General features: G+C 41.7%; 1 protein-coding gene across 1 annotated transcript in view; it reads right to left on the bottom strand.

The window, feature by feature from the left end:
• Window positions 1-3,392: 3,392 nt before the first annotated feature.
• Window positions 3,393-23,912, bottom strand: part of LOC114446068 (neural cell adhesion molecule 1-like) — a 220,654-nt gene continuing 200,134 nt past the window's right edge. Inside the window, 5 exon segments of the mRNA XM_028421484.1 lie at window positions 3,393-3,544; window positions 6,620-6,888; window positions 6,891-7,065; window positions 7,808-7,927; window positions 9,737-9,935. Coding sequence (XP_028277285.1) covers window positions 3,424-3,544; window positions 6,620-6,888; window positions 6,891-7,065; window positions 7,808-7,927; window positions 9,737-9,935 — 884 coding nt within the window. The 3' untranslated portion in view covers window positions 3,393-3,423.

Below are 23,912 nucleotides of genomic sequence, written 5' to 3' on the forward strand. Positions count from 1 at the left end.
ATGGACTCACACACATTCACAGTGTACTACAGCTTGCAGTCTAAAGTAGGAGGAGCACTGTACAACAAAACAAAGGTGGACAAACTTTTTTTTTTTTAACCTTTTAATTCCAGAGCAGAGTTCTTTTTTTTTTTTTTAAACCAGGGACTTTCTATGCATTAAAAAAAACAAACAAAGCAAACACACCAATTTACTTCCTGGATAAAAGACGCCAAGTGTATTCATTCATTTAGGCTGAAGGAGAGGGATCACTTAAAGGCTGTGCTTAACGGCTTGAGTGTGTACATTCATTGACAGAGACAGTATTAGTCACTACTCAGCACTGTTTTCCACAGGACTCAGGTTCAATCAGCTTTAAGGGTCAGCGTTAAAGATTTTTTCAAATCTCCAGGGACCAGCAGGTGGCGCCAACTGACCATTTGGGTCTTTGGAAGGTGACGCCCCAATATAACGCAGCTGCAATAACTGCTTATGGCCATAGGTGGCGGTAAACGGTCAACTTTCACACACTGGTTATTTCACCCAATATCTAACGTAGACTGCAACAAAGCCCAGTAACCATCAACAAGGGTCCAAACCAGAGCATGGAAATTATTTTAAAAAGTGTTTGGAACAGTTTGCTGGCTGCAGGGCGGACCGGCGCTGGAATGTCTGGTGCTTTTTTTTGGCAGTGGTTTCACCAGGTAGCTGCCGTAACAAGAGTATTAGACACAAATGTCAGATAACTGGAGTCATAATTAGCAAACGATCCATATTTTACTGGCTAACACACACCGGTCTCCTACCTCAAACACTCATTTCTGCTGTAAAATCACCATTAAAGCACTTTTGTTAACATGGAATACTAAGACATATATTTAGCATAACGTTAGACAGATGCTATTAGTCCCCTCAGGTATTGGGTAAACCGACCAATATACGAAAGCTGACAAAATAAGTCGACGTAGTCCATTAAAGATGTTTAAACAACTTTACAAATCCATATTGTGAGTCGCTGTTTGGGTCTGAACCCCGTGGAAAAGGTGTTTTTGTGTATGTGTGTGAGAAAGAGAAGCAGATAAAAGTGTGTTCTCACATTAAGCTACAAAAAGAACAAACCAAAACACAATATGAACAGCACACACCGAGGCGCTGCCTCTCACAGGCGCTTCCTCCTCTGATGTGTGGTTTTTAAAAAGGGATGGCACCGAAGGCTCACAGATCTGTGATTCCCACCCAGCTCCGCACGGACTGAAACCTAACGGGCGGTCCTCGTCCAGGACGCGGCCTTCATTTTAACACAGGATGGAGAGCTCACCAGCAACGTTACCAGTAAATCTATCCACATAATTTATTTAACTTAAACGACTGGAAACAGTGGACTTTAAGTCAGGTTTCCATTATTTACATCCTGTAGCATCTTTTTTTTTTCATTGGTCCAGTTCATAAAATATAAATTCATCACTGATGTAGACTGAAAGCAGACACATTAGAAGTTTTCATCAAATACAGACACGACATACGGCCAAGCGTCTCCTGATCTGTTCGGACTTAAAGGTAGGGTAGGAGATTTTGGAAACTCAGTGAGAGTCAGCCAGATTTGGAAAGTAAACACACGCCCCTTTCTCTCGGAGCTCACCCCGAAGCCACGCCTCCCAATCACATGGACGCGCATTAACCTGAAGACGAGCTGCGGTCTGTGACTTCGGCCATCGTGCACGTACCTCTCTGGTGCGCGCAGAGCAGGAAGCCAATACTCTACGCAGGGTCCACCCGGAGGATTGGCTGATGTTTTTAGTGTTTTATAGCTTCCACAGATGATTCATATTCTTCGTTTTAATGTGAAACTGCCAAACTAATCGGTTGCTATCGGATTGTAACGAGAAGTTACACTAATTTAACAAAAAGTGCAACAGAAGGAAATCTCCTACCCTACCTTTAAGTCTTGAAAATTGGACGCAGAAAAAGGAAAAGCGGCAAAATTAACTCATCCCTGTCCCCTGAAACTGAAGGACAGAAAGCAGCCTGATGACATCAGGATCCTACATTTTTAAGGTTTTAAAAAAATGTTTTGTTTTTCAGATGTAAGAAACGACTCTCTGGCCACATCGCTGTACGTCTAACCGAGTGATTCCTTTATTCCTGACGACCGTTGGGACTGCAGTTACGGCTCCCTGCCCATTTACTGAGATGCAAGCTCGGTCATATTAACCAGAAAAGAACTGCCCAGAGTATCATGAAGGCTGAGGAGTAGGCAGGAGTCTGCATCGACATATATTCATCTCTTGTTTCCCTGCACATGTGGCTGCCTGTAACAACAGATTGTAGGACTGTAGGCAGCCACAAACCCTCCTGAAATTCAGATGAATGTTTTGGTTTTCCAGCACACGTGCAGAGCCTCACAGCCACGCTCCGATCATTAAAATTTAGGTTGCATGGAGGCTGGTGGACATTTTGCATGATCGCTGATGCAGAATCTACATTATACAACAAAACAGAATAAGGGCTTTTTTTTTTAAACCTGGACTTCATGCAGCACTGAGACATGTTTCCTTTAATTCTAATGAGCCGAATCAAGTTTGTGTGTGACGACAGGGTTGTAAGAACATGATAAATCTTTCTCCGGTGTCTTCTCTCATTTCTCGTAGCTTTAAGGTTACATGATTTGTGGACCAGAACCATTGAAGAAAATCATCAGAATAAAAAAAACGACATGTACAGAAATACAGTAACTCTGCAAAACACACGCATGCTAAAGTTCTAATCTCTAGCACTGGAAATAACACATTAAAAAAAAAAAAAAGCTAAATAGGCAGTGACGTCTGCACATTATTTAAACACACAAAAAAAATAATACCGACAAAAGAGAAAATAAGACCTATGACCACGACGATGAGCGTACTGCATAAAGAAGAGTAGTACTGGTAATGTATACTCACACGTGTGTACATTATGAAGGCAGTCATCTGTGAAGTAAAGCTACCGTCCAACCATGGTTATCTAGGTTCTGTTGCTGTATTTCATTTTAAAGAAGAGGGTGAACTAAAAAATATTGTTTCAGTGACAGATGTGAAAGGAACTAAGGCGAGTGCATGAGATCTTTACACGTTCCTGCTCAGAAGACACTGTAGAAGGAGACCCATGATTTTTTTTTTTGTTTTTCCCAATGTGATGGGGTGGTGTGTGACATTGCTTTGAGGTTTCAGTGACTGTGACCACCCCCGTTTTTTTTTTTTTTTTTTTTTTTTAACCTTAAACCCCCCCAACCCCAACCCTAACCCCAACCCCAACCCTAACCCCAACCCCAACCCCAACCCTAACCCCAACCCCAACCCCAACCCCAACCCCAACCCCAACCCTAACCCCAACCCCAACCCCAACCCCAACCTCCACACCCTCAATTCGCCCTCCTCCTCCTCCCACTGCTTCTCTCACACGTTCAGATTACGCTTTACTCTCGTTGCCGTTCGCCTGAGGAGCCTCGTTGGGAACTGTCTTCACCTCGGCCGTGGTGTTGTTCACCTCCGTCTCGCCTTTAGTGTTATCATCCTTCACAGTCTTACCGCTGTGGGCAGGAACAGGAAAAAAAAAACAAAAAAAAACATGGGAGATTCAGTTAGCTGCAAATCACTAAGTCTCTCTTTCACAGCTAAACAGTTGGCTCTGAGCTGCCTTTTGTGTCATTTTTCAAAGAAAAGAGGAAAAAATGGGGGGGGGCGAAAAAACATGCAAGATGCTTTGAGGGAATTTGTTTTCCCTCCTGGAACTGAATGCATTTCACACATAATGGGATCAAGCGCACTATCCTAGCCAGACATCAAATAAAGAGTACATGGATGTCACAGCTACTTTCAGGGAACAATGAATGCTGATGTGGAATGAGACAGGGCCGGTACAGTAGGCACAATGCATGAGAGGGAATGAAAGACTGAGGCATAACCTACAACACAAACTACAATACACGAGAGGATTACACGCCATCTGGACCCGGCTGACACACAATGGGAAGAGACTTTAAAGCCATACATCACTTAAGTCCAATGTTTACTGCTGTTCCATTTTGGAAAATGTGGAGCTCCACTGTTGCGTCTTCTCTTCTATTGTTTTGTCTCAGCTCTTGTGTGGGTATTCCAACACATAATTACACAACCATGGACTCACACACACAGAGCATCCTGTGTGCATTATAAAATCAAGATAAGCACCTCTCCATATACATTTTTGGACGTTTGTTTCAAAACTTTGGCTCCTAGTGTTATTATATAAACAAGCACTTGCTCCCTCTAGAGGCCGAAACGGTCACTACACTTTGTGATAAAAAAATGCAATGAGTGACGATGATCAGTTTAAATTAAAAAGTTATCTTAACATGATCTCCAGCAGCAAAATAAAAGGATAAGCTGGAGCATCTCTCTCTCTCTCTGACTTTTAATTCCTGCAGAAAGCTGTTACTCCAGCGGGGTTATTATTTGGAGTTTTTGGGCCCTCTGAGCTTGCAGATGTTCCTGACTCCTGACAGCCTGTGAGGATGATGAGAGAGCGATGGCAGAGGATGAATTACTGAGGCTTACTGACAGTCACTCCTCTTTCTCTCACTCCTTCATCTCATACTTCTGCTCAGTCAGATGGCCAGAGGAAGATGTCAGTGATGAAGTACGGGGAGCTGAGAGCTAGCTGGAAGCAGGGCTCTTGTCAGCTCAACATCACCTTGATAAAAAACCAAACTTGTCATTGGAGGGGATTTTTCTTCATAACTCTGACAGGAGTGAAGCACAGCTCTCCCACTGATCTATGTGGTGATCCTTCTTTGGCATCCCAACACTGGAGATGTCTTGTCAGACTCCTCGTGGGTTTATTGGATTTTTGAGTGGCGGACTCCTCCTCTGGACTCATTTTCCCTCAAGAGCCGGACAAAATCTGCAGACTACTTCCACAGACTGTAGGCCAGCACTTAATAAATGCAACATATTCCAATTGTCCTTGATTATAAGCAGCAGGAGTGTGATAGACTTCCTTAAAAGTGCTCTTCTCTTATACTTGACTGTATTGTGTTTTAAAATTCTGCAGCAACTTGTAACTAAGTTAAAAGGAAGATCAACAATATTGCTCCCTATAGAATCCTAATATCATAATTTAACTGATAAAACCCCAATTGAGAATATATATTAGGGTTATAGATAAGGAGGATCAATCCTTCTATATCCTTACACACACACACACACACACACACACACACACATATATATATATATATATATATATATATATATATATATATATATATATAATAAGGATAACAAGGATCAAGGGGTGTAAGAAAAAAAATTGATAGCGAATGATATATCGCGATATTTTATTTGGAGATACTGGTATCGATTTAAGTTGTGGCCAAATCGATTTTATATTAATTATTTATGAGCAAACATTAATTTCAGCGTCTTACTTTTGTGGTGCACACTGTCTCTTTTAGCATAAAAACAACTTGAATGTGAGATACAGTTGCATTGTGCAATGTTCTTATAAAATAATTATAATTAAACATTTTGTTCTTGTGAAAGATGCATTACTAGTATTCAGATGAGGCTTTCCAAATAAGTTTCCATACTCTTAAAAATATATATATATATATAAAATGGCAATATATATATACCGTCTTTGTTCCAGTATTGGGATATATCGTATATCGTATTGTATCGTGACATGTGTATCATGATATTTTTCGTATCGCCAGATTCTTGCCAATACACAGCCCTATATATATATATATATATGAATATTCATTATATTATAAGACTTAGAAGGACTGATCCTTATTATCTGTCACTGTCTGGTTGATAACTATGTGTAATCACGGCTCCTTTTCCTTTGCTAAGGAGAAAATTAAGTAGATGGAATATTAAGTGTTTATCAGGATTAAAGCTGTAACAGTCTGCCAGAACAAGGATGGATATTAAAGTACTTACCTTATTGAACAGTATAATACTGAACAAAAACAAGGTCAATAAAAATGATTTAGCCTTTTAAGTAATATTAGCACATATTGTTGTATTATAAATAACATTGCTGATGATGTGTACAGTGTAAAATGCATCATTCAGCTACATGCTGGGGTGAGATGACTGAGGTGAGATATTGTAGGAGGAGGATTGCGTCTGTTAGACGAGTAAACAAACAAAGATGGAGGTGGTTGGGTGACGATGACAGGCATGCACTGGTAGCATCCCATTAGATCACATCTATGTGCTCACTTTCTCAATATATTGCAGTTTTAAAGGGAAAGTCCACCTTGCAAAGTCAAACAGCAACATTCAATAAGATGGAATAAAGTAGACGGTGCACTCTTCCTTTGATGTGTAACATGGTTTTTGTTGCTTTTTCATGTGTGATCTATAATGTAGAGGTGCTGGTATCTCTGCCTTTGGATCTTCTCTGACAGCTGATGTATTAATTACTGACACCAAAGACAAACATGTTTCGGGGAGATGATGATGATGAAAAACGTTTTGATCTGTATGATACATGATTGTATGCACTGCATTTGGGTGGATCTTTCCTTTAAAGCAGGAGCCGTATGAGCTAACAGGATGCTATCAGAACAGAAGTGATGGTTCAAGGAATACGGAAATGGAGGTGTTCATACTCATTTTGGGCTGGTGTGGTCGAGTCTGCGCACTGGGCATTGGTGGCCTCCTTGGCCGGGCCGTCTACTCGTAAGTCCTGACTCTGGCTGCTGTCGGGGGCTTTGACTGAGTCACTCTGGCTCTGTGGCCCATCAGGACTAGCAGAGGCCTGGCTGACTGGCTCAGATACAGGGGGTGTTGGGTTGGAAGAGGAGGGGGCAACATTAGGGGTGTCGCTCAGGTCAACCAGGGGCCCGACATCAGGCTGGGTGTTAGCTTTAAGTGAGGCGGAGCTGTTTTTGGGGAGGAGTTGGCGGGGGCCACTTTGGTTGGACTGGAGGCGCTGGTGGTTAGTGTGGTGCACTCGCTAGCAGGGCTGCTCTGCGCCGTGCTAAAGCTCTCAGAGTTAGCGGCGGTGGAGGGGAGCAAGTTTACCGCCATGGAAGGGGTGTCTGCAGCAGCAGGCCTGTGTGGTGGGGGGGAGGAGGAGGGAGGGAGGGAGAGGAGGAGGAGGGGGGGGGGTGGATATAGGGGAGGAAGCACAGAGCCGGAAAAGTGAGGGGGGGGAGAAAAATTAAAAAAGGAGAGCAGAGGGTAGAGTGCAGGTCAGGGAATAAACAAGGCAGAGTGAGTGAAAAAGTCAAATCTACAATCGAAACGTTAGAAACAAAAACATCTGTGGAGGGGAAACATAAAATAAGCCAACAACAGAGGAGTGAGAGGGTTCAGGACTGGGATGCTACGATGTTTTTTTAACAAGCACTTTTCCCAGCAGAAGGCGGCGTTTGTTCTCCGGCTGAATATGTCTGACGGGTTTATGCAGCTTGGCGAGCTCACGCAGGGCGAGATTTAACAACGCTCGAGTCTTTATGAAGATGAACACGGGTTTCTATAGAAACTGCTGGGTTCAATTAAAACCCAGTTAAACACATACTGGTAATTATAAAGTGCATTCCAAGCCTTCGAAATCTCACACACAGTCAGACTGTCTCTGTGGATGGATGGCGCTTCCTGAGCAGTGTATAAATCAGAATTATGAAGCTGCAGCCATCTTGCCTGCATCACAGCTTGACACTATATATCCTGCTAGCTTATCCTGCTGTATATCACACAGAGAGAGAGGGTGTACCAAAGGGACATTTAACCCCTTGAATAATGTGCGTTTGCTGCAGTGAACTACCCTTAACCCCTCTTGGTTCCATACTCACTCAGGTTCTGTCAGAGGCGTGGTCTCATTGGGCTCAGTTGGACCCCCTCCACCTTCCTGGTTCGGGGTGTTCTCTTCCTCTGTTCTCACCTCAACGATCGGCTCCTTAGACTCATCTTTCCTGTTGTCAAGAGATAAAACACTGTCAGCATCGCATGTACAAATTAAAAATCTACAAATTAGTGAGCTACAACATGCAAAAAAAAAAAAAAAAAAAAAACAGAGAAAAAACACAACCAAAGTCCTTTAATCTGTCCAATATTTGATCATCTGTCCCCGGCAGGCTGTGATCGCAGGTTCCCCCCTCGGGGCCTGGCGGCTCTGACTGTGCTGAACTATAAAGCGCTTTAGCTGAGAGTGACGTGCTTAGATCTAAGCGGTGGAAAAATGTCTACAACAATCTGTACATATTGGCCTCAATAAATTTGGTTTGTGTGAGCCGTTTAGTTAAAATATTTATTTGTTGTGTTCGTAGCGGGCATGGCGAGAGACAGTTGAATATACTGAACTGAATTTTTGATCAAAGGCAGCATTTCGACTGGATTACATATTTACTGGAGCAATCTGTTTCGGAATATTTTTTTACTGCTGAAACGCGTCTTTCTCTTGTGATGAATAAATCCTTTTTTACCTGCTTCTGTTTTAGTTGAGCACTGTGGGGAGAAAAAGAAAAAAATGTTTGTTTGTCCCCAAACTCAGACAAAAATGATAACGAATGAAAACAATAGAGGACGGGAGCTGTGACAAGCCTGAGGTGAAGAAAGCTTCAGCTTGCAGCATCTTCAAAACATGTTTGGCTTAGAGTTATGAAGAGGCTTTATGGATAATAAAATAAAAAGTTCTCATTGAGTCTTCTTGCTGATCTTGAATATGCATCCTGAATGCACAGTCTCATCCCATGAGGGGAAGCAGTCAGGTAATTCTGAACGTGTTTGTGCACACTGACATGAGGAGTCCTGTTTCTAACTGGCAGCAAGAACTTCTAACTAATACTGTTGGAACGTAGAGAAGATTGAAGCAAGGCGTCTGGACTTGTAGAGTTTTCTTGAAGACGTTTCGCTGCCCACCCACATAGGTCTGTAACCACATATAAACCATGTTCCCCCACCAAACGGTTAGAACTGATGAAGCTGCTTGGATGAGCAGCGAAACGTCTTCAAGAAAACTCTACAAGTCCAGACGCCTTGCTTCAATCTTCTCTACGTATGATGACCTGGATGACTGAGAATCTTCATCAACAATACTGTTGGAAGTTTCCTCATATTTTATATAGACTGACATGTTTTCGTGTGTGACAGGGCCGAGTGAAACACTGCGTTTCAGTGTTTTCAATCCACCACTTGATGACACTCAAAGCAACAGAATGACTGGGAGACGTGAACCCTGGGCTCCTGGGTTGGAGCCTGGCTCCTTCCTCTTGAAATGGGTTTAATTAAACAAAAGTACAATTTCACAAAAAAGCTGGACAATTGATGTTGGCGTGCACCAAACAATAGACTGATTATGTGACTATTTCATTTAGTCAAACACAATTAAGTTGGTGCTATTCTTCTAGTTGGCACCTTTAAAACTACCTTTAAACTAGACTTTGTTATTGATTCTTGCCAACTAGCTTCAGGATTTATGATGGAACTATGCTGATAAAGTCGTATAGCGGCTTTCCCTTGAGCTCTGCTTTAGTCTCCATAAACCAAAAGAGAAATATTTGGCCAATGTTTTCAGATTTAACAGCTACATTTGTAATAAAAATGAATATAAATGGAAACGTAATTGTTTCATAAAAGGTAAGAAAAAAAAGTTGCAATGCCACAATTCTTTGGGAGGGTTGGACACATGAACCGAAACCACATCATCACCAACTGAAATCCTGTAGAATATGACATAGTTTTAAACAATTTAACAATTAAAATAATAAAGAAGTCATGCTTACGTGAACGCCGCCTGGCCCTCCTCGATGTCCTTGCTCTTGGCTCCCGGTCCGGCCTTCCCGCAGAGGTTCACGGCAATGCACATGAGAAGGCCGCACTTGTTGAGGAAGTAGCAGGTGACGTCCACGCCCACAAGCAGCAGGAAGAAGACGACGATGAGGATGCCTACGATAGCTCCGGTGCCCAGGCCACTCATGGCATCTGAAGGACAGGGAGAGGAGGGATACGCCAAGCAAAACCAGGTAGAAGAGGAGGGTTTAACATGGAGGACGGGGGACAGGAAGGAAGTTAGAAAGAGAAGGAGAGGGGAGGAGGGGGGAGATGATGAGGAATGCAGTCAAGCTTTTAAAGGTTTCAGTCAAGATTTTAAGTGTTGGTGTTCAAGTTGTGCCAGAGACCGCCCGTCCTAATCTCTGCCTCATACCTCAAATTTACTCTTGACGCACTTGAGGCGTTGAGCCTGAGACAAACTGAGTCTACACATTCATCTACAGCGTTTCCTTAAACCAGACATTACACATAAAACCCATTGTTTTCTTTTAAATTACATAATCCACAGATTAATGCTTTACATTAATGGAAAACATGTAAATTCACAGTGGCGGGCTGGGGGAACATCAGTCTATCAGGGGAGGAAGGGAGTACAGCACAGGAAGACATCACTCACTGCAGACTTCTCCTTTGAAGATAATACAGGGGACGGAGTTCACAGGGCAGCTCTTCACTTACCGCTCTTATCACACCCTTCAAAAACAGTTACCAGCTTTCACAATGTTTCCTTTCAATCTCTTAAATCAGCTGCAGCGAAACTTTCTTTGGAAACATAAAGGTTAAAAAAAAAAAAAAGTGGGGTTATCTAAGAAGCTGTTTATCTCAACATATACACACGAGCAGCCATCACATTAAGAATTCAAGTTTGAGGACTCCAGTGCAAAAAGCATGAGTTATTTTCTCCCACAGATTATTCCACATAAACAAATAAATGCACATGCGGTTTACAGACACGATGGAAGAAAACAGGATTTGCGGGTCAAGGCAGCTCAGGCTTTGCAGCTTTGCATTTGAAGAACGTCTTTCTTTAGCTATCGTCAGTCAGTTTGTTGACATTTCCTGATAAAAAAAATGGTTGCCAAATTTCTGTCTTCGCATGCAACCACCCTTCAAGAGCATTTAGCAGAAATTAAAAAAAGGACAAAAAAGGTACATAATCCATGCATATTTTGGTCAAATTAAGAGCAGCAAAATTCATGCTGGGGCCTTCATGTGCAGCAACACAGAGCACTCAGTTAGACACAAACTACTTACCACTAGACTTCAAACAGGAGAAACATTTAGGAACATTTCTTCCTGGTGAACAGTCTAAAATGACCACATATTACTGCCAATCAGGGCACACATGATTCCAAATAATAATAAATCATTACTAAAACGTTGAATTGTATTCAGAAAGAAAGCTCAGAAAATAGTTTTTTTTGAGTGGGACTCAAAGACCTTTGAAAATGAAAGTCTCTCTTACTAATATCAATGAGGCCATAGTCTTTACAGCTTCAGGCAGTAAAGACTGTGGCTGTAAGTCGCCGGGGTCTGTTAAGGATCAGAGGCTCATCAAACTGTCTGAAGAGAATGTGAGCTCTGTGCAGTTAAGAGGACCAACTGTTCATACCCTCACCCTCAAAGGTGGGAATAAAAAGCAGGAAGCAGCGACAGAGCAGCACGATGAACCACTAAAAACTACAGTGTGAGCCTGTATGTACAGTATGATGATGCATGTGCAGTGTTGCAGAAAAATAGAACAGCTGTCAGAAGTGTTATCGGCACTGTTGTATCCACTTTGTCATCAATTTACACCATTTACTGCCGCACAATAGACTTTGTTATACCTGAGTTAACATCAGGGTTTCGTGTTAGTTCCAGATATCAGTTTCTCAACCAATCGTACGTGTAGCACTGACGGCACACCACAAGAACCAGTGAGATAAAAAGCAGTCAGGACTGGCTCCATGTTTAGGGATGTTTTTTTAGTGATACATTTCTGAAACAACACACACAGTAAAGAGCACAAACTTAACTCCTCACAGAGACGAATTTCAAAGAGGGAAATCTAATAGTTCAACAATAACTCAACAGCTAGCCTAAGTTGTTTCAGGCAGCAGTGGCTCAGTGGTGTAGCAGGGTTGTCCAGTAACTGGAAGGTTGGTGGTTTGATCCCAACTCCTCCCTAGTCACTGTTGTGTGTCCTTGGGCAAGACACTTTACCTGCATAGCCTCCAGTGTACTCACTGGTGTATGGCGCTCTTTGCTGGGCTGCCTTCCCCATTGTGGGACTAATAAAGGTTTCAAATTTTTAAATCAGAAACCTGACCCTTAGATCCTGTCTTTTCTGATTATAATGCCATTATAAATATATGTACCGTATTTTCCGGACTATAGGTCGCACCAGCCAAAAAATGCATAATGAAGAAGAAAAAACCACAGATAAGTTGAACCGGATTATTAGTCGCACCAGCGGGCCATCGTAAATCACTTCGTTTTTAGCGTAACGTTGCCTCTTGAATCCCTTTTAACTTAAGTGGTGCGGCTGCAGGACATTGAGAGTGAGACACACGCATTTCAAAAAGTTCTCACGTGGAGAAATGATTAGCTTCACCACACAGAAACTCCTATAAACATCCTGTAGATGAATAAAAGGCGACTACTGTGCACTCACATAGCTGTCTGGAGTTAGCGACATATCGACCACACGCATCACCTATGCTCGGAATGCAAAGTGTGGACAAGCTGGAGGTGGAAGAGACCCGTCAGGAGAGGACAGAACAGCTGCCATTATATCTGTAATGGGACGTCAGGACACAAAGAATTTCCCCTTGGGGATAAATAAAGTAATTCTGATTCTGAAGGCTAACTAATTGTATATTTTTTTAAGTCGCACACCCAGCCAGAGGATGAAAAAAAGTGCGACTTATAGTCCGGAAAATACGGTACGTATTTGCCTTTTTGTGGTTCCACACATGGAGCTCCTGTGATGATCCTTAGAATTTGGGTCAATCTAATGTCATATAAAACTTTGTTTACATGTTTCACTCTTGCTCGTTAGCATGACGCCTCTCATAATATTTACCACTGGGCCACTGTGGCCATGAACATGTCCATTATTCACAGGTCCACTTGATGTCACAGATTAGAAGCCGACATGAAAACCTCCAGAGTTTATAAGCACCGAGCAGGGACTATAATTTCCTTGCAGACTTTGGAACAGATTCCTGTAGGTGTTTGGCTTTGTGCGACACGTGACTCGCAGACAGCAGCAGTCGATTGTTCAGCCTCTCAAACATGTTATGTTTGTGTTTACTGCACTCGTCTGACAGATAACATTTTCAAGTGAAAACACAGCCCACGGCCAAGTGAGACATTTCATTTAAATTCACTCTCACCCCCCCCTTTTTTTCCTTTTGGCTGCACTGTAGTATGCAGACCTTAATTTTGTTTGATGGCTGTGATCAAAATAGCAGGTAGCGTGCCACAGCTCTGACTGACTGTGTACTTACAGGTGACTACAGACAACACCCCCCCCCCCGACCCTCTGCTCATTGCTTCATTTGCATTTTAACAGGCACAATAAATCATGTGGCATGTATTCAGTGCAGAGGTGGGGGTTTCTTGACGAGTTCTCTACACAAACATGTCTCTTTTACAGGCCTGTCAGGTACAGTACTGAGCCAGTTCCCCAGGAGACGGCAGATAACAGACCGTGTGTGTGTGATTTTTTACATTTTTACTGAAAACCACACATTCCTAACAAGTCAATCCTTGGTCACTGTCCAGCACTGACAGTCTGCCACACCCGTGTGTATATATATATATATATACATATATATATATATATATATATATATATATATATATATATATATACTGTCACATCCACAGGTGAATTTACATATCTCTACAGAGCTGGAAGAAGCATTCAAATGGTGGCAGGTGATTCTTTATATTCATCATCCACCTCTGCAGGGTGGATGCATCCTCACAAACTTGTGCAGCAGTTTGTAAAGATGCCAGCTTTGACGTGATGTCCCACACTCTCATTTAAAGGTGATGGACTAATGCAGTGATCAATAACCGCAGCCAGGCTTTTTTTTTTTTATTATTACAGCAGAGAAATAGAGTATTAGACTCTTATTTCAGCAGAGGGCGTGAAAAATGAATCATCTTCAGAGCACCGAGGAGCAAACATGGTGTTCCCCCATTTACAAAAGAAGAAAGCGATGTTTACATGGCAGCTTGAACTTGTGAGGTCACAATCTGGATCACAATTCTAAGACCGGGTCAATATAAAAGAACCATATATTAACACTAGTTGATGTGAGTCTGTGCTCCCACAAAGTCATGGTCCTTAAATGTTTATTTCACAGATTTTTCCTCCTCTTTTTTTTTTGCACACTCTATCGACCTTAGACAAAGTTGGGCCATGTTTGCGTCCTCCGTCAAAGCTTTGCCACAGTGTGGCACTGCACCGCCATTAAAACCACATCAGCCTCAGATGCAGTTTTCTTCTGGGGAAGCAGAGTGATGCTTTGACAACTGGCTCCCTCTGATTGATTAAGACAAGTGTGTGTGTGTGTGTGTGTGTGCAGGCTGGATGGGATTTCAAGCATTTAAATGAAGATTTCACTTACAAACTGATGTGTGAAGAATATGAATTGTGGGCTCACTTTCATGGAGTAGACTGGAGGGAGGAGTCATTAGGAAAGAGTTTAAATTATAATCTGTCTAATCTAATGAGAAGGGAGGGTTTGGATTGGTGTTTTACATTTTTTTGCTTCAGTTGTGGGAGATTGCAAATGAAGATAATACGACACAGCGGAGACAGTAGAGGGACAATGGCACTTTGTGCTTAATTTCCCATACGAATGTGCGTATTTAAATAGAACTTCTATCTCTATAAACATCTCGTTTATCTCACTGTGCTTACACACTGAGCACAGACTGTGAGTCTCACAGCAGCTCTTCCTGCGGTCTGTATGCAGACAGCGACTGCACCGCTCGCTTCAGGGAAGAGGAATATTCTGTTTATATGCAACACAAGTAAGCGTGATGCAGACATTTAGATGGAGATCCTGATTAGCAGAAATGAAAATCCCTCAGCACTGATCAGCACTATCATTACTCAGTAGGCACTGATGAACAACAGGAGGGACAAAGTGACAAAGAACACCTCAAGGGTGTCGTAAGCTCTTATTTTTCCCGGTGGCAGAACTTAGTTGAGATTAAACAGCCGTGCCAGGGATGATAAACTAATTTCAGGAAGGAAGGCGAGGAGGCCATGTTTCAGGACACACACACAGATCGTGCTATAACGCTTATAACAACACATGCACCGTCACGGCGAATCGATAAAGCTGGCCGTCTCTGGGTGTGCTTTCACAGAGAAAGGTATTAGTCAGAATCAGAGGAGCGTTGTGTTGGTGTTTAACACAACATGTCCTGTTAATTCTCCTCTCCAACCTTATTAGCTTGTTGTTTTTTGCTGTGCAGTCGTACAGCATTGTGCTGGATTGTTCTAAGTGCCCCAACATAGCTAAGGTGAAGCAACAGCAGAGGTGGAGTCAGAGTACCGTCATGTTTATCTGCTGACGGGTCACTCTCTACTTCAACCAATCAACAAAGCTCAAAACTAGAGAGAAGCAGTTGTATACTAATGTTAATGTTTCAACACATGTTCATTATTTGTCAATAACACATCCCCCTGATACGATGACGAAGTTTATGCTAACAGAACGTATGTTCACATATACACGTACGACACACTGTTGTTTATGCAAATGAAACATTGCCTGATGTCATTCAATCATAGGACCAATACAATCTGCATTAGGAGGAAGAGTGGCCTTACTCAGGAGTCTGGGGGTTGAGTCCCCCTGACACCACACGCGGTTTTGTTTTCACTCTTTAAGTTTCGTCTTATGTCTTATGGGCCTTTTTCAGCTACCATCAAATCAAGTGGCTAACCTACTTTTTGTCTCTGTACCGTTCACACACACAACATCAGGGTAGTATACAGAAGCAACAGGAGGAGGAAGAAGAGATGAACTTATAACAAAACATTTATGTAATGTCAAATTATGCTGTTTTTCTCAATGGGATTCTCCCTCCATCTTGTTTGGGTAAAAACCAGGTATCAGTTATTTTAGTTTCTGGCACACAAGGTCAAAGTTTGATGACGCTTTCATGTCCTACATTCAGGCAGAGAGCCTTTTGAGATACATTCACCTTAGCATTCGCTGCACAGGCTCCATCAAAGGCTACAAATCCCATGACATTTGCTTATGTGGAATTGAAGAGCTCTTTGCTACAGACACAAACACTTCTTTTAATGAACCCTTCTGAGTTTCAAATGGGTGCAGGCATGCTTGATGTTTAAGCACTTACAAACCACGAGGCTCGTCAGTGTAATGGGGGAACTGACAAAAAACTCCTGCCAGTTAATGATTTGCTGGATTTCAACACCGTGTTGAAGTACAAGGGGGGGTAAAAAAAGCAGATGGCAAAATATGCACTTCAAAAGTCATGAATGCTGCAAGAGTGGCTTTTTCATACCTGACTCTTGTCATGGACACAGTGAACGCCAACCCATCTGCACCATATCATTTGGTTGGAGTGCCATTACAGGGACAATATTGGGCACCACTCAGCTGGAATTCGTGCTAAATGAAAGGTGAGAAGCTTTAAGACAAGCACCAGCTTCAGATTCATCATGATGCATGACGCAAACTCTCCCTTATCGAGAAAGAAAAAAACAACAATCACCATCCACATCTGTGTGATTACTGAAAATGTATCAATGCTTTATTAATTCTCTCACATTGAAACGTTGTCAATGGTGGCTGCATGTGATTCTAGTCTCTTTATGTATTTGCTGTATCCCCTCATCTGACTCTGCAGCACTGATTTGTAGAGCAGTGTGTGGAACAAATGGATGAACAAATGGAAACTGTATAGATAGGGCTTACACTCTGATTTGCCATTTAAACTATGTAGCTTTCAAAAAGTCCTGAAGTTATTGCTCGAGTTCTTCAATAGCTCAATTGTTTGACAGCTTTGAACCAAAGCCTAAAACAACATATTTTTTTAACAGATAAAGACCTCCAGAGAGCAATGTTGAGGCAGAACTAATGTACCAGTGGATGTCGTGTCAGGATGGAAGAAATCTGTGCAGACAGACATCTACAGGCCAGTTTTCCACTTTGTAGTACAGCGTCTGACAATGATTTGAGGGGTCCACAGCACTTTTGTCAACCAAATACCATCAATAAAGCTATTATAGAGGTTTTAAACTGACAGACTGGCGCAGATGCTACTCCTCCATCCTTAAACCTCATCACGAAGATGATGCCTCTGCCTAAAACAGTCTTTCTAAAGACAATTTTGACTTAGTCTTTAAACAATTTTCCAACAAACTCTCTCTCTGTAGACCACTGTTTATATCCCATGGGGTCCAGTGCCCTTCCACTGGAGTGACTCAGGCACTCCAATAATTGTAACTGGTCTTGATTGGAGTACTTTTAGTTTTTAGTTGGCTCCATGTCCTCTCCACCAACATGGAGGAGGTGGGGTTTATGAGCTATACTGCAGCCAGCCAACGGCAGGCAATCCAGACGTTTGGAGCCATGTTTATTGACAGTCTATAATCTGGATTTCTGTCATCTGAGAAGAGTTGAACACATTAGCTGCTGCCTACAGAAGTAAAGTCATCTGACAATGTGAGAGAGATACAGTCTCACTGTGTCCAGAGAAGAGCACCATCATGGCCGCCGCCTCAGATCGCAAAACCAGAAAAAGAGGTTGGGCCATGCTGAGAAAGAGCTAGCTAGAGACGCATTGGATTACTATGTTGTAGTTTTAAAATAGTACATCAAGAGTCCTATGACATGGAGATAATTATTTGTGGTCCAAGAGAAGGGCAGGACTTCGCCTCTTTACAGTCATTTATAAATCTTACGCCTTCTTTTGGAAGGGAATTACAACTAAAGAATTTAATTTGGACCAACCGTGTCATTTCTTGGCTGTGGCTCCTGTATTATCATCATTCCAATGCTCTGCCGTCTCTTTTTGTGCTGCTGTAAAGCCTCTACATGATCTACAGTTTACCATTTGTTCCTTCTTTGTTCAAAATGCACTTTATCTCCCTCTACAGCTGAGCTTATAATCTCTCAGCATCTGGGTGTAACAGTCACGTGCGGTGTAATTTATCACTGAATGCAGGATACAGACATTTCTTTTTTTCTTTTAAAGCTCCAGAGGGGAAGAAAAGGGGGCTAAAAATCAGCTTCACAGAATCCCAGAACAGTCAGAGAAAATTCAGCGTCTTAGTACGTTTAGTCTCTAAAGCCTCAGAAAGCCATTACTGTCATGAAAGAAAAAGAAACACAATTTATTTCAACCCTACAATGGTTACATGGAAATACACTGATATGCACTTACAAAAAAAAATGTCTCAGAGAGCAAAATAATCTCACATTATTGAAAATGAATTTTTTTTTTTAGTGTTTAACAGCTGTTGCATTGATGAGACATTTCTCTGCTTTCAGGTAAAAAGAGAACATGGATCAAAATAACAGCTGATTTCTTCGCATTTCTTGAATATCAGTTTGAAAAGAGTATGTACACTTTGTCACAAAACATGATTAGTTGTTTTTTCTGCACAATTAACCTTTCTGTCCTCTCACTGACAAGGCGGTTACATAACAATGTATCTGAAAAGTAAAGAAAACTAAAAAAAAAAAGGATCCTCGGCCCATAACCAATATTAAAATTCTCTGTAAATGTTATCTTCCTTCGTTTCGTACAGCTGAACATTTCAAGCTTGTATCCAAAAAAAAACAAAAAAAAAAACAGAAATTAGGCACAGCATTTGTACTCATCCCCCCCACCCCCTTGGTTAACACATTCATAATGCTTGACTGGGGAGCTTTGAAGCTGCTGCATAGCACATTCATGAATACTGGATCATGCCTTGTGTCAGCTTTCATGCAGTGTTCATGCGTGTATGTCACTATATTAGTGACATAACAGTGGAATGATGTGTCTGTTTAAACAGGCAGTGAAGTCCAAAATAAAAGTCTCTTTACGACTGCCATGTCCGGTTAAACAATTACAGACACAATTCAACAGTGTAAGGTAATTTTTTTTCTCTCCTATTGATCACCCTCCCTCTTCAGATCACATTAAGGCATTATGAATGTGTTACGACTCAAATCTGAAACAAAGCTACAATACTTTGTCTACCTCGCTATCCTGATGGGAGCACCAAACAGAAGCCTCCGAAAGTTTCCCTTCCTGAATCTGTTCATACACAACATGAGAACAGGTGAAAACTGAAAAATATGAACAGAATCTAGAAATCTGAGAATGATGCAAGTACTGAGCACCCTGTAATAACGTCATGAAACCAATGTCTTGACTCTTCTTCATCTTTTTTTTTTGTTTCTTTTTAAATCTTGTGTGTGGCTGCACAAGGGTCAAAAGGCATAGAAAGCAAAGGAGTCCGCGCCCGACAGATTTTTTTTTTTTTTTTTTTTTTTAAAGGCTCAGACTATCCTCTTTCTCCTTGAATGAAATCAGTTTATGAGAGCCAGAGCACAGTCAGCACGGACAGCAGGAGAGCTGCCAGACTGCACGTCACACACTGGCAACCAAGGGTGGCTGATTGACCCAACAAATATATGTATGTATATATATTTATATATGCATATATCAGAGAGGGATAGTCATTGCAATAAAGTGTGACAGGTAAAAAGAAAAACACAATAATAAAAAAAGCACAAACAGAGAAAGAAATTTGTGTGTATGACAATGTCATGGTCCATAGGTGCCCAAGAAGATCACACATGAAGACAGGAAGGAGAGGACACGGAGAGAAAAAAGGGGGGGGACGCAGGAGAGACAGAGGGAACAGAGGGAGAGAGATAGAAAATAGGTCAGAAATACAGAAATACAAGTCTGAAAGGTTATTAGAGGAATAAAAAAAGGACGTCTAAGTTAGAGGATCCGAAATAAAAAAGAAGTCATAGCATGTTAGCAGCACGGCAAATGACACATGGTTCACGGCACGCATGGGTGGAGGGGTCACACAGAGGCGGGGAAAGAGTGGGGGGGGGGGACACACACTGTAGCAGAGTCTTCCACTGCTTTACGGCTCAGTATAAACACACAGGGTTTAATCAGACATGGTGCAGATCAGTGGCGAGCTCAGGAGAAGACGCACAACAACCTGGATGCAGGGACACATCCATAAGAGTCAGGCTGTTATCTCTCACTCCTAATGGCCAGTGGTGTAATAATGTAAAAAAATAATGCAAGAAGCTCTATGCTTCACTTGCCACTGATGTGTAAACTGAATCAAGCCAAATGAATTTGCATGTTAGCTAATTAATAGAGGAATTATAGACAAATAAAGCCTGTGGATTTGGTTCAGTGTGTCTTTGGAAGCATGAGCCAAATGCTGCTGTACGGACAATAAAACAACCATTTCAATTTCCAATCAGCTGCTCTCCTCTAAGCCTGAGGACTAATGATGCTGGATGGGTTTTCTGTGTTAGAAAATGAGGATTATTTAATCTGATTAACATGAGGCAATGTTGGCGATGCCTTCATAAGGAATGTTTTCTCCTAACACTGATCAAACTGAAATCTGGGCAGCTTGAGGTTTTTATTCAAAACATATTTTGTCTCCTGTATATTATGATCACCTGGTCAACAAAAAAACTAAAACAAACAAACTCAGTGTTAAAATATTTAACCGGCTCCAAAAGCTTAAATTCAGACATATGTATTTGTGTGGTTGGTTTGGGTAACCGCTGGTTGTTGTTGTCACCTCACTAAGACCCCGTTCACACTTGGGAAATCAATCCGGCTAGAGCGAGATTTGGGCCGTATCCGGATATATTGAAAACCGAGATTGAAATCAATCCAGATATATCCGGATTTACATTGTCTATCCAGATATATCTGGATTGATAATTTCAGTCCACCTCTCGGAGGTGGATCTAGCCGGACTGGCTCAAATGTGTCTCAGGTCTGAAAGCAAATGCAGCTAGCAAATCCCGCTAGCGACGTGATACTTCTGGGTTCCTGGTTGTCCGGGTCGTGTACAGAAGCCGTATGTAAACAACCGTCGCACTACGACAGCTTTGCCCCGAGTTTTATTTTCACCCAAAAAACGAGCGACACAGGAAAAAAAGAAAAAACGATTGCACGGCGCTTGTGCGCACGTGGTCCTACCGCACTCTGAATGGACTCTGTATATTACGAGGCGCCACCTAGTGGTTTGGAGGACAACAAACAAGCCGGGTTAAACTGGATTGAGCGCTGACACGTGTGTGATAGATTTGAAAATAGGTCTGAACGTATGCAGCTTAAAAGCTAACTGGATTCGATCCTACTCTAGCTGGACTGACTTGGGGCCCAAGAGTGTCACAAGCTAAGCTCCACCTCCAAGATAGGTGGAGACATCACACTTTTTTTTAACACTATCAGCTCTGCATGGTGTGTAGAGTGGACGGATATAAATCTGAAGAACTCGTTTGGACTGAGATTAAGTTCAATTTAAGTTAATATAAGTTTAAGTTCAAAGTGCAGATTTTACATTATTAGCATGGATGTAGCACACAAGTGTCTCCTCCTTCCCCAGAAAAACCATTTAATGAGAAGGTACACATGTTTATAAGGGAAAGAGAGGGACAAAATATTCACTTAGGATTAGGGCAGCTACCATTACACCACTGGTCACGGCAGGGAGAAAGGCCCATGCAAAAAACCACACATCCAAAAAACAGAAGCTGGTTATGAAGGTCAAGTCTGTGACATGGATGAATGAGTGACCTCATGTTATATAACCTGAAAATGTTAATAGCCATTTTTTTAATAGTTTTTACTCAACCTTAGCTGGGGAGATCTGGATGGATCACCTGTCGACATTTACAACAATTTTGTGTCCAGATAATGAATAAAACTAACGATGTGTCATCTCTCAGTCTGCCCAGCTGGTACCTGCAGATTTGAAGCTTTTGACACGGCAGACTCAACAGATCATTTTTCCAAAGAGGAGAAATCCTTCATGCTAAAACGCATCAAATCACTGGGGTGTGTGTGTGTGTGTGTGTGAGAGAGACTGCTTCGAAACAGAAAATAAATTGAAAGTCATCAACACTGCTTTCACAATTTGAGCTGAGGAGTGAGTGTATATGGAGCCAGTATATACTCAGAGAGGAGCAGCTGCTTTAAGTGACTGTTAACAATAACAGCTGTGAGACTGGGATCAAATGCAGATGTTGTAACTAAAAATAAACCTCGGCATTCTCCCACATGCCTCGAGGCAATGAAATAAAAATACAACAGCACCTTGGAAGTACTACTGAAAAATCCCAGAGCACAAAAAAAGAAAAGGAAAAAAAAAGACCTGAGAGTAATTAGGGGAATTAAAGGGGAGCTGACTTCAGCTCTGATAGAATTAGAAGTGATCCAAACCTCCCACTGCTATATGGCTGTTTCCCAGCAAGCGCATGAAAAACAAGGAAAAAGAACGGGTTTCTTCATGTGCCATGCACTGGCAGCCTTTTTTAGGGTCTCCGGTAAATAAAAGAAAAACAAATTAATCCAGCTGGAAGTGGCGCCATGCAAAGACTGTACGGGCTGCATCCCCACACATACTGTAAATGTTCAGGTTCAGACATGGAGCCTGAACTGTGAGACCCACTAAACCTGGCAGTGGAGGGGAAACATGGAGGCTGACAGAAGGAAGTGAAGGAGAGGAGACAGACTCCATGGCCATGGTAGACATGTGTAATGTCAACGTCAATGTCAAGAGAAAGATGAAGAGATCCTAAGCAGGATGGCCAAAGGTCAGACATTTTTCTGTTTCTACCAGGCAAAATTTACAGTTTTAATAGGATGTGTTATATTGAACTTGGAAAATTTGGATAAGTAATATCTGATATATATGTTATTTCATATTATGCTCATTATAATTTTTTTTGGATGTAAAATAAATTCACTAGTCCACTCAGATGAACTAAAAATGTAAAAAATACTAAACCATCCAATTAGGTCTTTCTATGCCTGAAAATCAAACACACTATTTGACTGCACTATGTGCAGCTGTAGCTGGTCATTTTAATGCTGCAGTCTACTGATGATCGTTGCATTATTGATGGATTGTCTATGATTAATCAATCAATGTATTCAATGTATTGGATGGACAAACCAGTGGACAAATATTCCAGTTTCAAACTTCTATTCATTGACTCATTGTTGCAACATTAGAGCATATAATGAGGATTTAAGTGATACATTTGTGTGTTTGCTGGACAGGAAACACAAATAACGGCTGGGTGTCCCTACAGTGTATTCATATAGTGTTTATTCTTCATAAAGAGATGCTTTGATCTGCTTTATGTGTGTGTATGTACATATTCTTTCTTTGTTGCATGTGTGTGTATGTGTATATATGAGTTTTTGCTCGTGTTTATTGTATTTATTGTTCTTTGATATGCTGCTACTACAACTTAATTTCCCCACAGGGATTAATAAAGTTAATCTTAATCCTAATCTTGTTGCTTCCGCTATAAAAAAACAGGATGATTCAGAAGAAAGAATAGATGAGAAAGTTTTGAGAGTGAATTTTGCTACATATGATAAAGAGACAGCTGGATGTAAAGGAAGCTTAACCTGTTAGCCAGCTCAGGTGTAGCGGGATGGGGAGGCAGCCCAAGTTAAAAAAAAGTGAACTTTACACACAACACAACAACAACAACAGAGCAAAGGCCGACCGTGACCACCTGTGTGCAGAGAGGCATTTGAAAGTAAAAGGACAGAACTCTTGAGTGTGACTGATGTCTGCTCGGACTTTATTGCTCACTGAACTTGAGCCGTTACCCCACAGAGACCATCATCCTGATGCTCAGTTTTATCTGCAGCAGCAGAGACAACACAGTTACTGTTGATACTGTTCAGCTCGGCCTCAGTAAACCTGCGAGCACAATGTTTTAAAAAAATGCAAATATGACTCTCTGTGCATGGACTGTATTTCTCCAGGAGCGAAGGATTAGGTGGAGAAGACACAAGATGTAACAAGCTGCAGAGTGTCATTAATATTAGGAATAAAGACGCTGCAGGCTGTGG

The sequence above is a fragment of the Parambassis ranga genome, chromosome 14 (genome assembly GCF_900634625.1).
Source record: "Parambassis ranga chromosome 14, fParRan2.1, whole genome shotgun sequence".
Lineage (NCBI taxonomy): Eukaryota > Metazoa > Chordata > Actinopteri > Ambassidae > Parambassis > Parambassis ranga.